Raw genomic sequence first — 17,733 nt, 5'->3', positions numbered from 1 at the left:
TCAAAGGCGGAAACTCAGTGTTTGGTGATGACTTTGGGTGGAAGGCTATCATTGACTGCAAAGGATTTTCCTCCAAGTATTAAAAATTATCATTATATTCACTATTATGTTGTTTTTTCCAATTACTTCTGAACCTCTGAAAATGTGGGGGACTGATAACTAACAGTTAATGCCGTATTTTTGTTATATCCATTGAAATAAAGCTAGAAGTCTACACTTCAACCACATATTGACTCCTTTATTAAAAATCCATTGCAGTCATGTAAATAGGCAACATTTGAAAACAATTGTGTCACAGTCCAAATACGTATGGCCCTGACTGTATAAGCTGCAAGAGGCATAATGCAAAAATACTTAAGAGTTAGTTGGGACTGCGTTGAAACATAATTCTACAACTCCACTTCCAGTTTCTTTCTTTTTATAGAAGAACAGTGAATACACCTCTCTCCCGCTATCTTTCTTGCTCTCTCTCATCTCTCGTCTCTCCATGTCTGTGCCACCTTATCGATCCACCCAATCCAATCAGGCTCTTGAGGCTACGTGAATCTCATTCTGAGGACATGGCAGCACATTTGAGCTGAGCACAAATCGATAGCAGTATGTCTTGTGAAGGAATGCAAAGTGTATATGTATTTATATATTGAGAATCTTTACAAACATGCTACAAATCAAGCTGAGAAATATATGAATGTGAACTATCAGGTAAATCCCAACACATTACCAGCATATCATTTGTATATGTACTGTCATGTTGGGGTATTATCTCATTTCAGAAAATTATAAAAAGTAGACAATACTGTACATTAAAGGATACAGATAGATAAGGTAACAGAGGAAATGTAGCTTTTTCATGGGTGCTTGCAACCTGACACCTCACTGCAGATACAGTATTCTCTCTATGAAAAATGCTGCACTGCTGTAACTCTATGGCTATTTTGAAACTGCAGGGCAACTCTTCCATCACTCATTCATGCGCACACACATGCACATACATGCATGCACACACACAATGTATAAAGTGCATTTCTACGTATGAAATACGTCATATATACGTGTGTGTGTGTGTGTGTGTGTGTGTGTGTGTGTGTGTGTGTGTGTGTGTGTGTGTTTGTGTGTGCTGGTGCCAAATACCTTCTTTAAACTTAGTCACACAGCACTATCTGTATGCAGCAATTGCAGTACACACAAGATGCTGTATTTGCGTCTCTGCATCAGATTACATCACAGTAATGAAGACAAGAACAAAACCATCCATTAGGATCACAAAGACACAAGTGCGGGCCAGTAAAATAAAAGACAGATGGATAAATGCACAAACAACACAAACATGCAAACAAACACACACAGAGATTTGGTGAAGTGCAGCGAGGTAGTCGATGTTGCACAGTGTGTCAATCAGGTTAATTACCGGACAGATGGCTGTCAGTGACGTTGGGTGGGTGTGGATGGGGAGGCATGCCTGACAGATAACAACACCTCTTCTGTAAATATAATGCACATAAGTAATGCATTTACATAGGCGGGGGATTAGCAATTGCGTGCACACGCGCACACACACACACACACACACACACACACACACACACACACACACACACACACACACGCACCAAACTCCAATCAGCAGATTGTGCTTCCAGCATGCACAAATCTTTTCACTGCTATCTAATCACCTCCCAGCTATTTTCTCCTTCTCTTCGTCTCTCCGCCATCACCTCTCCTTGCTCTTTCTCTCTTCCTCTTGGCTCCTAACAACTCTTCTGCGTCGCTGCTCTCTCACTCTCTCACAGTGACACATCTCACCATTCAAATCTCACGCAGAGAGCGCCTGCCTCTCTGCAGCTGATAATGTGCAATGCGCCACAGAGAAGGAATCAGACAATTTAACACAGAAATAAACAAGCAGTTCACAGGTAATTCATCATTAATGACTGTAATTCACATTCATTCATTCTGGGCCGGCGTAGTTAACCTGTTGTCCACATGCATACAGTAAAAAAGCCAAAAGCATTCAGGCTCAATTTATAGCATTATGCAATGTTTAATGACGCAAGGATAGCTGGGATGGTGCGCAGGATCATGCTGACAAAGATCACTTGATTTCTAATGTGTGGCTTTGGCAACAACTTTCATGCTAATATTGCAAGATGGTAAATGCACTTGACCTTAATGAGGACACCAACACCTCCCTGATGTCACTGCTGTATTAAATCGGGGAGGTTTAAGATTGGAAAAAAATGAATAGGATGCCATGTATCCTTGAAAAAGGTACCAGCGAAGATAAGTGAATGGGTTATAGTTCAAGTAGTGCTACATGGTTTACATCTTTCCCATCCTGTGAGAGGCTTTCTGGGAGTATTGATCCAAGACATTCATAATCTTCCTTGGCTCTTTGTGTTTCCAGAAGTTTGTGGATGGCAGAAGTGGCTGCAGACACCGGGGGACAGAGAGGGAGGGAATATGAGAGAGCTGAAACCCGGCCCAAGGACAGTATGCTCAGTGGAGTGTAGAGAGGATCGCAAATACTGGACACGTATTAGTACATTAGAAAAGTATATTAGTTACAATACAATGATGCTGGGTGCAGAGATCTTGGCAGCAATGGCTTATTAAAAGAAGGCGGTTGACAATTATCAGCTGAGAAATATCTTCATGAGCTTTGCCAGACTGAGACCATACATTTGACTGAGTTTCCTTAAAATGAAGGTATCGAAGGCTTAATACAGTAAAATGTGAGGCAGTATCCATTTAGATTGCCACACATCAGATGGCCACTTAATTTAAACCACTTCCATCCCTTCTTTTTTATTTAAAGAACATTATTAATAATATATGAAGCAATATTGATGCTTAAACTGCCGTGCTGACAATGAAAAAAACCTCTGGGCTCTTTGAAGAGTCGACTTTGGAAATAACATGACACAAAATCACAGGTTGGAAGGAGAGGAACAGAGGGTTTAAACAAAGGTGAAATTCATACGCACACAAACACCCAATTCATCACTCGGGTCAGAACATATCTGTCACAGCATCACATCACTGTCAGATGAGAGAATGCCAGATTATTTACTACATTTATCCAATGACAACTGACTGAGTGAAATTGTAAACCTGCAATGAAAAAAACATAAACTGTGCACACAGCATGTGTTTTTTCTGGTCTAGTTTTTCGGGGATATTTCTTACTCTGCATGCTTTCCATGCACACACATATACACACCTACACCCACACATTTCAACACAGCATTAACACAAATACCAGTAATCACAAATACACACAACAACTGTTTGTTTCATCCAACTCTAATGAGTTCGAGGCGGGAATGAGACTGGCATCGTGCCAGCTTGTTGCAGCACCGTTGGGTTTAATTATCTGACCTTCCCGTGGACTGGCTCACAGGCTCCCCGCCGATGGCAAGTGCTAATCAATGTCACCCTCGGCAGTGTGATGATAAGTAGCAATGACACCCCTTATTCTCCCCTCTCTCCCTCTTTCTCACTCTGTCTCTCATCACATATATTCAACTTCATCTCCCCTAACGTCTCTATTTCAGTATTTTCTGGTATGCTGGCAGTCCTCCCTTTTCTTGGCTCACCCCTTTCTCTTTCTCTACCTTTTTAACCTCTTTCTCCCTCTCACAAACTTATTTTTCCTTGCCCTTTCTTCACCTTTCTCTTGTTTTTCTTACACTCTCCTCTTGTTTCTCTGTCTACCTTGAGTCTCCGTATGTCCTCTATCACTCTGTCCCTGTCCTTCTAGCTTCAGACTTCTATACTGTGAGTTTAAAGTCTGCAGTGTGCCGAAGGCTCAAGGTCTTGTGTAAAAGAACTCTTCCACTTAGCTGAATGTATTTGTATTCCTGTGCTCATAGTGCTGAGACAGCGCTGGTACTTTGTTCAAGCAGTGGAGAAGTGCTCTCATTTCCCCATCACTGGGCGACCTTGGTGGTCTCCTATACCTGACTCCCCGGAGCCGTGTATGTGAGTTTAGTGTGTTTATATCTTTGTGTGCATGTGTGAAACCGTGTGGTATCGGTGATTAACCTTTGTCTAATTGACCCTCCCCTCACACTGTCATTGAGGCACCAAAGTCTCATCGTCCTTGAGGTGAACGCAGCTCTGCAGAGGCTGTGCAGTGACGATGCGCCGTTGGTGCATGCAACAGCTTGTGGGTTCACATGAAAAGTAATTAGAAATGAAAATTAAGAGCATAATTGCCAGTAGATTTCGCAATAACACAGTTCTCATCACATAGCTGCTAATTTATTCATGAATCCGTCACTGATTTGCCGTTTACAGCATATTGTAGCTGAATGATATTACATACAAGACAACACCAGGGATCATTCATGGTTTGTTGAAAATAATCCTTAGTGACTTAAACAGAGGCAGAAGAAATATTCAACTCTATACAAAATTCTCAAAAAGGCAAATAATAGGCCCTAGTTTTGTAGTTTTTCCTCGAGGTAAAGACACAAATTGGTGTAAAATCTGTCAGCACTAAAGTCAGTCAAGGTACTACATTGATTGAGACTCCTGGATGTTGGAAAAAAACAAACTTCCACCTGGTTCAATCCCTGGCAGCTGTTCTTTCAGCTTGGCCAAGTGCTGCGTGGCAAGCAAGCAAAGGTCAGATAGTATTCTTGGCACAGCACTAGTGACGACTTTTGGTTGGTCTTTCTAACCTGTTTCATGGTGTCAGCACAAGGAGCAGTGATTAGCAGCAATAAGGACTGTGGTAGGTGGTCTTTCCAAATTAGAAGAGAAAGAAAAAACTAATTTTGGCCACAAAAGATCAAGCACATTGCTTTGTTAAGGTTCCAAAGTGTAAAATGAATGACTATGATTAAAAACAGACCTTTAAATGATTTAGCTAGTATAAGAAAATAACTAAAAAAAACATTTGTAATTTAACAAAGCAGAGTGGTTATTCCCCTTTTTCTGGATATTGGTTGCTCGAGCATCAAGGACACCGGTATTTATGTCAAATGGCTGTGAGATCATAGAAACGCTTCCTCATATGCTTTTGTTTCATACACTAATCCAAATCTAAACATTTCCTAATAACAAAGGTGTTATTCCATCACTCACCAAATACATACATTTTTAAAAAGGTACAAATTAGAAGGGGGTAGAATAATTAAAATTATAATAATAAATAAGAAAAAGGAAATGTAATGTTCTTTTATAGCCTTAGCAACAGGGTTTCTCTTCCTTTAGATCATGGCTCTATTGTATGCCAATGAACTTTTTTGTAAAATATTAGCTGTATGATATCCCCCAGTGTTCCAGTATTATATGTATGCAAATTCAAGAAATGTATTACATTATGTTTAAAAGAAGGTTAACTTATAATAATAAAATAACTCCCAAATGAACTACAAGGTTGCTCAGGGAATTGCACCTGGTCAGGATAGGTTGATTGGGTATTTGGTTGGGCTAATGTTCGATGCCAGGGGTTGCTGACTCAAACTTTCTTATCCAGAACAAAAAGCTTTCTGATTGATAACCAGGTTAATTATGGTCAAAAGGATGGAGGGGCTTAACAATTGTGAGACACATTTGTGTTAAAGTATACCTCATCATCACCTCACGGCCTCTGTGACCACAGTCATCAGCAGCAGCATCATTATCATCACCACCAAATACAGATTCATCGCCATCATCAAGAGCTGCATCACTATCTCGAGTCTCAAACTAATCATGTCTCTGCCCGTGGCCGGACGAGAAAGAGACGCCTTCCCCTTAACTGTGTGTGTAAGCGTGTGTGCGTGTGTGTCAGCTGCTGAGCCTTAATGGAATCCTCAGGGCTGTGGATGAGCAGAGGAGGAGCAACATTGATGGATGTGTCTGGTCACTGATGGAGGGTATCTCTGGTATGAAAGAGAGAAAGAGAGAACGAGGACGGAACGAGAGTAAGAGGCCAAATGAATGGACGGAAAACAAATGAGAGGGGGTAGGAGGCAAAGGAAAGAGGGAAACAGAAACCTAGATGGCAATTCAAATTGTCAAATTTGAACAACTAAATGAACAAACAAACAACATACGTTCTCTTCTGTGTGCACGTACCATTTTCATACATATACAGTACAATATCCACTGTTCATTGACATAATACACTAGATAAAGCCATAGCTATAACTGCTGTAACTCTTGACATCACTTTTCATTTTGAAGACTTCTAATTGGTCAATTGCATACCCCATGCTCAATCAGCTGTTGCCTAGCAACTGCAGTTCGTGGAGAGGAGCAGGGGAAAAAAGTACTGGGCAAAAAACATGAGAGGAGAGCAAAAGAGAGGTGTGGGTGATGATGGAGGTCGGATGTAATTTAGTGCGTTCGAGAGAAAGAGAGAAAGAAAGATATACACACAAGGGAAAGGAGAAAAGAGGGAGAGAGAGAGAGAGAAGTCACACAGCAAAACATATGGAGATAAAGTAAAAGGAGGTAAGTATTGCCACACAAATCCATTTTCAACTGATTCACTTGAACAGGCTCAGCCATGCACAACCACATGTTCAATTTACCAGCTAGTGTCAACAAACTGTACCTCTGAAGCGGTCCTTAAAGTGCTTTCCTGCATGATTCTCTGATAACGCTGTCAGCTGACCCATGCCCCACTGTGCTGTTATCCCACACAAGATAAATACTAGTCTATTGCCAAAGCAAAACATACATCGATCAATATTCTCCGCACAACATTATAAAATCCTGTGTAAACTGAAACCTGTGTTGACTTGGCTAGATATCCAGACTCCCTCCCATAATAGATGGATGCATAAATCTACAAAAACACAACAAACATTAAAATGCTTTCAGACTTTTTCACAACTTTAACACATTTGGGTTGTCAGACCATTGCATAGGGTAAAATCACTGACTGCAAGATAAGTGCAACTAACTCAAACTCTAAATATAGAACCAATGGAGGCGTTCTGTCTAACCTGAATTGTATAGAGCTGGAGCTTTCCATCGCACAAATTAGTGACGTTACTGAATTTAAAATGAACATTTTCCATATTGTTTTTGTGTCCAAACTCCAGAAATACACTTTTTTTTCTTATTTTTTTTGAAGGGATCATTTTTTCCTCCTCTAGCTTCTTTTATCCTTTGGTTTGGGACTTATGTGTCACATAATTCATAATGTTCAAGAAGCTTCTAGCAACAAAGTATACATAAAACATATTCAGCTTCTATTTTCATCAATTCGCAATGCAGCATTCTTTATAGGTTGAGGTTTTAGCCCTTTCAGGTGGAGGGAAGTCGTGACTTCTTGAGCTGGCTGGGACATGTAAAACCGGGCAAGACTATAAACAGAAGCGGGTATGCCCCAAGGTAAACCCTGTGACACACTTACTTAGACTACCTTGGAGGACTTCAAAATAACGTCAGAGGCACCATGCTGCGCTGTGCCCACCACACAAGGTAAAGTAGAACTGTGCACAATATGTGCAGAAATGGCGAGGAAGAATAAGATTAACAAGGAGTCGTGTGCGTGTCTCTAATTTGAAGGTGTGATAACGAGGTGGTTGTGAGGTGTCATATCAGCAAGATGATTTTACAACTAAGCCTCCTCTGATGGAGGCCTCTCGATTAGGAGTGTCATGGTTCCATGTGTGTGTCTGCCTGGGCGTGGCCTTCCTTTCCTTCTGCCAATCAACCCACACACATGAAACTCATTCCCTAATCAAGCTCCCACAGTATATGTGCCTCAGTTCTCCCTCAACTCCTCGCCAGATCGTCTGTTCTCTTTCCCTGAACGACAGCCACGGCCTCTTGGACTTGTTGCAGTATTCCTGTCTGTAACCTTGTACTTCCCCCAGCTACAGCCTCTCTGCTCCCCTGGAACTCTCCTGGAGAACTGCCTCGCCCCCCAACAAGCCGCCAGCCCAGATCCCACACCTCTCTCTGGCAAATAAAGATAATTGTGTTTAACTCCTTCTCCGTGTCCTTGCTTTTGGGTGCAGCCCAAAATGGTAGCCCTGCACTACCATGACAAGGAGAGGCTTGCTAACAATGCAACTGCCTACAGTGTTCACCACAACACTAAAACGTGATGTAATCTAATAATGCAACACATGCAGTAACAATACCTTACACACAAGACAAGCTCTCGGACACGTATGCAGTCATACAAATCACAATGAATGTGTGAGCTCCATGTATCCTTCCTCTTTGTTCTCCTCCTTCTTTCCTCCAGAGGTGGTCGATGAGAAAAGACCTAGGTGGGTGGTAGTTATCCCTTAATGACCCAGTTTATTTTGAAAGGGCATTGATCTCCGCCAGTGCTTTACAAACAAAGAAGCCTCAAAGTTAATTTTAGTGGCATCTTAGCACTTTTAGTGCTGCATGGATGACATTGGTCTTCATTTGACAAAATTCTTTATCATTTCCAATTCTTGTCATATCACATCTTTGCCATTGGAAATGTGATTACTCATTCATTAAATACATGTGTAAAACAATTCAGACATTGCTTAATCTACCAGAATATGATATATATTGTAAGAGAATTGAATGTTTAAATATTTTTTCTATTTAATAACATCAATGTAGATTAAATTCATGTAAACAGGACAATCGTTTTGCCCTGTTTCTGCAGAGCAGGCTGATAGTGAAACAAGAGCATCATGTCCTTCAGATGGCATTCACACAGTCAACAGCTGACTGGGACTGCAGTGGAGGACCTGTGTGAGAGTGTGGGAGGAGGGGGAGCAACAACACTGTGGGCAGGTGAGGTGTGTGTGTGTGTGTATGTGTGTGTGTGTGTGTGTGTGTGTGTGTGTGTGTGTGTGTGTGTGTGTGTGAGAGTGTCTACGTGTGTGTGTGTGTGTGTGTGTGTGTGTGTGTGTGTGAGAGTGTCTACGTGTGTGTGTGTGTGGGTGCAAAACTGCAGTGTTACAAATTATCTTGCAGGGGTGGATGCATTTTTTGTGCAAAACTGCTACAAATCTCATATAATTTACATTACTGTTGGCTATTTAAACTTGTTTGAGATAGATAATCCAAAACAGCAAATGATTGCTCACCTTTAATCTTAACACCAATCCATTATTGGTACACAGCACTCTTTCCACCCCATATCATACAATCATATAGGGTTCTAAATAGTTGAGTGTACAAGGTGCACATTCAAACTCACAAATACAGACAGGGGCTTGTTAAATTGTGTTATCATCGCATGGTTGGAAAAATGGGAAATTGGAAATGGGTTATTTACAAATATCTGGTGCATTCAGGTTTGCAGGATATACCAACATCTGAGATTAAAGAATGATGCTGTGTAATAGGACACTTAAGCCAAACAAAAGCATTATTATAATATTTCTGTACAGAATTGGCAGAGTTTCCCTTGAGCACATAAACACACCCACCTACAAGAGTTTTGTAAAACCATATTTTTAACAGCTAAGGTGACAATGTCCCTATGAACTGAATCCAGTGGTGGCCTAACAGGCAATATGGAGAGCAGCAATCTTAAAATGCATTCATGTTGTAGTAAACTTGCAACAGTCGAAAACATCTGGTAAAGATTTTTGATATGATCTCAAACATCTGTTCATGCATACTGCTTGGCTGATTTCAACACACATACAATTCAAGTGGAGGACACTCACTGTCAGCCACAGCCAACTTTGCTGGCACAAGTCTCACTCCTTTTGGCCACACTCTTTCGGCCTCTTTCCCCAACTCACCCTCCAAAAACACAAACCTGACTGGAAGTAAAGACACTGTTGGGTGTCTATCCTTCCTTTGAAGAGGTGACATGGAATTGGAAAATTGATAGAAGAGGAGATGGTGAATAGAGAGAAAAAGGGGAAGTGTGAGGGGAAAGAAGGCAGGCTAAAGAGAGAAGGGGAGGTGGAGGGAAAAAGGAAAAAGAAGCCTGAGACTTCTCCACTGGTGCTGCTCTCACAAGCTTGTTTTCCCTTTTTCTCAGCTTTTTCAGCGCTCTCCCATGGGGTATGAGCTTGCCAAATGAGGAGAAGCAGGAGAGGGTTAGAGTGAGATGGAAGCAAGAGGTATGGAATAAGAAGGGGTCTGCAAAAAGAAAAGAGGCTGGTAACACAATTCTGATGGAGAAACCTGGACAACAGGGATGAAATGAAGAGATGAGAAACATGGAGAGAGAGAGAGAGAGAGAGAGAGAGAGAGAGAGAGAGAGAGTGAGAAAGAGAGAGAGAGAGTTCCACAGTAAGCAACTAAGCAAAAGAAAACACAATAAATAAAAGAGCAGCAGAGAGTGTGTTGCAGGTTTGTGAGGGGACTCTGTGAAAAGCCACCATTACAATTGAGAAGAAGAAAAAGATGAGTAAAGATGGGTTAAGGAAAAATTTGCCTTACGTCTAAGCTGAAATATAAATAACCCAATATCCCTTTTTTATGTTCATGTTTCTGCTCTAATCGTGATATTAACATGCATGAGTTTTCAAGCTAGCTGAATAGAAGTTAACCAAGGGTGAGTACACAGTGTGATGATTAATTATGCTGTATTTATACCAAACTCTTTAAACAGTATGCAGAGTAAATTCTATTAAAACAATAGAACAATACTTATGGAGATGGATTCAATATTCAAGAGGAGATGTATGACATAAAAACCAGTGACAGGCAGTATCACTACAAACAGTAAACACAAACTTGCCAGGACTAAAAGTTATAATCGGGGTATCATTACATAAAGAACAATAAGTAGCAGGTAGCTTGGTCTAAAGTAATTATTATTAGTAGAAATTAGTACAGATGCAAAAACTGGCCATCTCATATGTTGCCTACAGCATATCTGCTGTCTACAATGTTGTTTCTCTCTTTTCAGGAATTCATTGAATAACAATTAGTTCCTAGCCTATGAAAATAGTATATTTAAATAGTATGAGAACAGACGGTGTACATCAGCGAGAGAAATACCATTGTCACTTGATAAAAACGGGTATCTGAATTCTGAAAAATTTCCATGCGCACACACTTATTGTGTATCGGTGGGGACGGCAGAGGTAGGGGAATGTCTGTAGACGTTTCTATACTTCTGCATGGAAATATGAATGCATGAGTTTATCTGTGTATTTAAACCTTTTCGGTCATTGCCAATCAGCTCAGGGCATTTTTATATTGCTGTTTGAAATCTTCACTCTGTGCGTCGGAAATCTGAAGTGGGTGCCCCTAACCCGCTATTTTTGTCTCATGGATCAACAGTACAGCTCTCCGCGTTATGGATGTCAGAAACCATGGTCGTTGCCATGGTGATGCCACACTGCAATATAAGCTTCCCCGCCCGCCGATGCTTGCAGCAGCTTCCAAGTTGGGGAAAACGACAGGGGGAGGGGAAGGGGGTCAGAAGGACAGACTAGAGTAGAGGGGTCTGCGGCAGGATCCACCAGAATGCTAATCAACCTTTCTCGACAGTTTGTCCTTCATTATGCAGGAGACAATGCCCAGGACAACAAAAGAGAGCGCCTACGTGTGACCGTAAACACAGGCATACGTACAAAAGCATTTCCATGCATGAGTGGGCACATACACTCCACATGTAGACAGGATGAAACGCACATTCAAGGTCATACACATGAATACACACACATACGCAGTGCAACAGACACAAAAATTAACAGTCCACACACACACGTACTTCAATACAAGTGTGTGCATTGACACTGGCAACATGTGTCAGTACGGCGAGGCTTTATCTGATGGAAACCAGCAGACTGCCCTGCTGCGGAAACATCCACGCCATTAACAAATGCTCAATTATTAACGACCCACAAAATGGATCTAATTGCTCACTCCAGCCCAACGTCTCTATCAGCCTTCCCAGGACGTTGCTGGTACTGCTGGGATTATTCCTGCTCTCACAGGGAAAAAAAGGAAACTGACATGCTTAATATTCCCTGTGCTATTTGGTTTTAGAGTCAGACCAGTGTAAAGAATCTGTGAGGAAGTGAGGTTGCAATTGCCATTTTGGCCGAGTTGCTTATAATTGTATTACTATTTTTATTGAATTCAGCAAATAAGGTTGTGTTTTATGTACAATGCATCTTGAAGTGCAGATCAGAGGCCAGGCTTGGTTTAAAGAGGTTGGGGACAATGTCAAGGTTACAAGGAATTTCTGGTGAAGGCGTATCATCTGCAAACTGTAATTAAAATAAGACTTTGGGGTCACTCTCTTCTCATTTTATAGTCTCAAAGCCTTAACTCCCCACATGATCTTTGGCCCTGTTCTTTTATTTGGGAGGGTATTAAATCAGTCATGTTTTATGAAGCATTCCTCAAGGATCTATTGTCAGCCTCTTCATAGTTTCATCTTCTTGCTAATGCTAATAAAGGATGCAAAGGGGGATGCCCTAGTTTTGCTAATGGTAGCTCATTAAGCTTAGCTTGCTGGATTCAGTGAGTTCACCCTTGGTGATGTAGAGTATTGACTTTGTCCATGTTTCCACTGGGTAAATCTTAGCATTACAGAATAAGCAAGATCATTTTACCCAAAATCTAAACGAAAACCAGTTAACCACTTGCAATATTTAGATGTACCTATATCTGGGACCACCACAGGAAATAGATATGCATGCAGAAGTACCCACTTAAGTGTACAACAGGGAGTTTCTCTCCCAAACACACACTTGTAGAGATCATTCCTGAGTTTCTTCACACTGTCTTTGTATCTGACGCTACTGCAGTATCTCTCCTGTACACAATGTGTGAGTACCCTTGTTGGTCCTGAGTCAATAAGAAAACCCTCCTGTGTGATGATTCAAACAACAAATGTGGGGGACTAGCAAGCACTGTGACAGTTCAATAACACCATGCTGTCATACTGCACACCCTTGGGTACAGCAGGTAGTTACAGCGCTGTGGACCCAAGGTCAATGCTATTCCCAATTCTCCACAGTGGGGAAGGGAACTGCAAGAGGAGAGAAGGAGAGATTCAGACAAAGACAGACAAAGGCAGACAGAAAAAAAGAAAAGACAACAGACAGGGAAGTCACAGGGGAGGGGTGGCCTCGCATAATGTGAGAGCTCACAGGAAACTGGCTAACTAATGGTCCTTCTACTTGCACCAATCACAGTTATTAGTCCATCCGAGCTAGGCTCACTAGCTCATGAGCTCTATGGAGACCATCCACCATGGTCCCATTCCTCAACCAATCATCACCATCCCAAGTAAGCATTCAGACCCGAAATAGCACAGTGCTAAAAAAACACAGGGGGATATGTTGGTGGGGGCAAGCTGCCACAGGTAGAGGAGAGAAAATGAAATATGATCCAGTAAGTCCAGTTTGACCAATTTGTTGTCCCTGCTGGAGCAGCCTCATTGAAATTGATGAGGAGGTTGTGTTATTTGATAATGTCCGTCTGAATGAGGCTCTTCTGTCTCTGGTAATAGTCCAATATCTTTATTATTTTTTTCCTTCAAAATGCCACTTAGTATTTATCACCATGAACATTTTATTAACATAAACATTGTGTTTATCTATGTGTTTTCATTTTCCGGGGCCCCTCTCCCCTTCTTACCCCATTTCTTGGTATTTGGGTTGCCATCTGGTTTCTGGTCCCACCTGACACACCTGGAGGCCCAGAAGAGCTCCAGGCTGCCTCTCTCACAGCTGAGCCTCAAGGGTCCACTGCTGCTGGTGCTGGAAATCTGGCAGGCTAGGCCGGCATGTGGAGTCTCTGCCTCAACCCAGGCATGCAGATCCACAACCCCAGGGGGGATGCACACTCCTACACTGAGTGGTTAATATATTCACAACTCTCCCCTGGCCGGGGGCTTAGAGTCTGAGAATACTCCACAAGGACCCAACTGCATACACTGACAACATTCACAAATGAATATGTTAAGCAAGGCTTTGCTTCACCCTTAAGGCAGGCTTAAATATATAAGTGGCTATCATCACAAAGGAAATATGGCTTTGTCTAGAGTTGTACAAATGTGCTAAGTATACCTTCAGAGTACGATCTAAGGAGCACAAGAATGAAAATAAGTCTGGCAAGACATCATTCATCTCTCCACTAGTTTCTTCCTCAGAGATCTCCCACAGGAATCTTTCTGTTAAGGGCTAAGACCTCAGAAAAGCTGACCTGCTCATAGTTCTCTTAGATTAGCACTATTCATCACTTCACAAGGTTTTTATTTAGTTGAAGACACAAAAAAGTCAAAACCTGGTACCAGAAAGTAACAGCCACCCTTCCATCCGCCACAGGACCTTGGCAACAAGCGAGCAAATAACATGAAAATCTATTCATTATGATCAAAAGAAGTCTCCACAAAAATCCACCATTGGACTCGGCCTTTCACTGCAGTGACCTTCTGATAACCAGTGTTTTTCTCAGAAAAAGTAACTAGTTACTAGTTACTTCTGAAAATTGTAACTAGATTACTTTACTAGTTACTGCATTTGAAAAGTAACTTCACTACTAGTTACTTTACTTTCCATTTTTTTAAGCAAATGTCCAAATTAACTGCAAAGATACCTGGACAAACATCATGGCCCTTTCATCACTTTATTTTCAATAAAGGGCATCTCTTAGCCTTTCCACATGTATTGTAATTGTAAACATGTAGAACAAAGTGGAATATAAAACTCAGCTATTAACTTGAACGAAAATTAACCCTGTTCACACTGTCTGACCAAAGAAATATGCCTCACTTTAAAATCCACAAACAACAGGATACAAGAGGCTGTGTATGGTGGGGACATTCAGGTCGGTCAAACAGCATAACACATTAAAAACAGGCTTTTGGAAACATGAGACCCCACTAAACCAAATGGGGGCCTACTCCTAAGAACAAAACCAAACAAAAACAAAAATAGAAAAATGAATGGCACTTTTTCCCATAAAATAGAAACAGAAATGCACTTAACCCAAAAAATAGAAAGAGAAAATGCAATTAAATAAACAGAAAATCCACTTCATCATTGCCTAAATAAACAGAAAGTGCACTATATCCTATGAAGTTTATCATTTTTCTCTATTCTTCAAAATAGCGATTGTATCGCATGAGTAAAAGTCTCTGGAATCTTTTATCCGACTGCCTGTTCCTCCTTGGGGTCAGAACAATACTGCCCAGGCTGAAAAGCCTTTCCACAGTGTTGTAACTTGTTTTATTACATGATTTACTCTTATTGTGAAGAGCATGTAAACAGGAAGTGCTTTTACTTTGAAGGCAGAAAGTACAATGATACGTGCTTGTTAACGCTAACTAATGTTGATGTTACGTGTGGAAAATATATACATGTCGGGTGCAAGAGCGCGTTCTCAATGCTTTAACAGTTGTAATACTGCAGTCCACCAGTAAAGTGATTCCGTTCATACCAGACGTGTCTTGTCCTCATTAGAAGCTCCACGTCATTACAGACAGGTGCACTTGATGGTATTGGAGTGTTGTATTGCTTTGCAATATCCTTAATCCTAGGGAACCTGGAGAGAACCTCCCAGTTGGATCCGGGCACTCCGTCTCCGTCTCATCCATTCCCCGCTTCCCTTCTTCTACGCACCAGCAGCTACGTCACTCAAATCACTCAGATTGAGTTCTGTGATAGACTGTTCATGCAGGAAGTGTCATGTGACTCACGCGCCACTAAAAGAGAACTTTTCGGACTGGTAAAAATGTCTTGAGTAACGCAGGAACGCGCGTTACTAAGGTCTAGTAAAGTAGTGTAGTTAACAATATTTTGAGTGTAATGCGTTATTTTACTTTGTTACCTATAATAGTAATTTCGTTACTGTAACTTTGTAACTCGTTACCCCCAACACTGCTGATAACCAGTGCCGTTGATTTCTGAGGACTTTGGTCCCCTGGGAACCAATCTTGTGGCCTACATACAGAAGTATAGGGGACGTGAAAGACAACTCTTTAGGGAAAATCTCCACCTGGCAGTATTCATAGTGTGGTCTTCAAAGACAAATGATTTAGTCTCAGCTGCAGTGGAATAATTGCTTCTACTTGTAAACTGCAGAAGTAAAGTAAACATAATCTCTCCTGTTCAACTGAGGCCATTAAGGGAATAATACATAGCAATGTGAAATAGATTTTTCAGTAATTACTGAAAAATCCATTTTACATTGCTATGTAGTATTCAATATAACAAACGACATGGACATAGCCGATAAACAGGTAAGGAAGCAAAACCTACCAGAGGTTTTAACGTATCATCATATATATATATATACATTCAGATGTATCGAACCACAGATCAGTGTCTCACACGGATAGAGTTCCCACCCTAATTGTACAGTATCCCTCACTGTTCCAGCTCTATAACACATTTCATCATTACAGTGCATTAGTTGCACTCCGCCTAATGCGAGTCCATCTTTTTGTGTAACAACTTAATAGATTGAGGAATGAATGTGTCCTGCAGTCTCATATGCTTAACCAGTGACACAGTGATTCATTTGTTAAACGGCATGAGGGCATAATCTCAAAAACTAAACAAAAAACACAAGACTCAAAGCTATTTTAATATATGCAGCTCAAAATCTCCCTGACTCATGCATTTAAACCAATGTCTATGTGTTAAGCTGTACAGAAAGGCAGATGTACCAAACAGTGAGGCCATACTGTAATATATTTTATGCAGCAGAAATCTGCAGAACCAACCAAAGCTACTAAATCCTCTGAGAAAATAAATATGCATAAATATGCCTTCCTAATTCACGGTCTACATTCCCTTAATACCAGTTATGACAGTAGACAGTTATGTGCTAATATGTCATGCCGAAAACACACCATCAACCTCTGATGCCAAAGCAACAGTATGTTAATTTTAGCCAATTGGGTCCACAGCTAGACTAAGCCTGTACCAGTCTCAGAGAATCTGAGTCTAACCCATCGCAGCAAAGCAGAGTTAATTTCTACTCTACACCACGCCACCTCTCCAGCAAGGAGAAAATGATGCCAAGTGTCTCTTTTCCAACAGGCCTTGCCAAAGTCTCACATCCAAGCTGGCAAATATCCGGCCATGGGATGAGCGCAGGAGGCAGCAATGGCTCACATCCTGACCCAAGAATATCAAGCACAACAAAGATGCTCACGATACAGCCCACGGCGGACATTTTCTTTGCCTAAACTCAAAATACACACGCATTTTAAGCAAGAATCTGTGTCACTGGGATTCTCCATGTCATCTGAACTTTCACTTGATTGTGCTTTTTTTATGTTGATGTAACATGCCCCAAAAAACCCACAATCAAGTGAAAGTTTAGATGACATGTAGGAAGACATTGAAATGAACACTGACCTCCAAGCTGTACTCTTCCACCGTCCTCTTAAGTGGGTCCACAATCTGCCAGCAAATGAGGATGCATAAGTCGATTAGCAGCATCCCGCCAACGATGATCAACAACTTCTGGTCTTTTATGATCTGAAGGGGGAAAAAACACAAGATGCTTGTATTAGGCCAATAGCACACACCTGCTTGTGTTACGTAATTATATTTGTGTCTGTGGAGCCTTTTCAAACAACATTTCTTATTGACCACTGTAATTATGTGATTCTCATACCATCCCAAGACCAGGAGCCCTGCTGGTTTTATTCAAACATCTAATCAGGGACTGATTACAATACATTTAGCTGCAATTAACCACCTACTAGGATTGGAAACCAGCCAAACTCTAAGTTCAAAAGATCAAGACCTAGTGCAGAATGTGATACTGACACATATTGTATATTTAGCAGGATGCAGTCTACTGGCCCAGGACTGAGAACCAGTGGTGGACATTCAGTCCGTTAAAAAC

The 17,733-nt window shown here is 41.2% G+C and overlaps 1 protein-coding gene across 1 annotated transcript in view; it reads right to left on the bottom strand.

The window, feature by feature from the left end:
* gabbr2 (gamma-aminobutyric acid (GABA) B receptor, 2) overlaps positions 1 to 17,733 on the bottom strand; it is a gene marked incomplete at both ends in the record, with an annotated part of 156,504 nt that overhangs the window by 26,144 nt on the left and 112,627 nt on the right. Inside the window, one exon of the mRNA XM_079231766.1 lies at positions 17,238 to 17,360. Coding sequence (XP_079087892.1) covers positions 17,238 to 17,360 — 123 coding nt within the window. The remainder of the gene's footprint in view (positions 1 to 17,237; positions 17,361 to 17,733) is intronic.

Source organism: Taurulus bubalis (assembly GCF_910589615.1).
Source record: "Taurulus bubalis genome assembly, chromosome: 16".
NCBI classification, from domain to species: Eukaryota; Metazoa; Chordata; class Actinopteri; order Perciformes; family Cottidae; genus Taurulus; species Taurulus bubalis.
The sequence above is the reverse complement of the archived record's forward strand: the minus strand, read 5'-3'. Positions and strand labels throughout refer to the sequence as shown.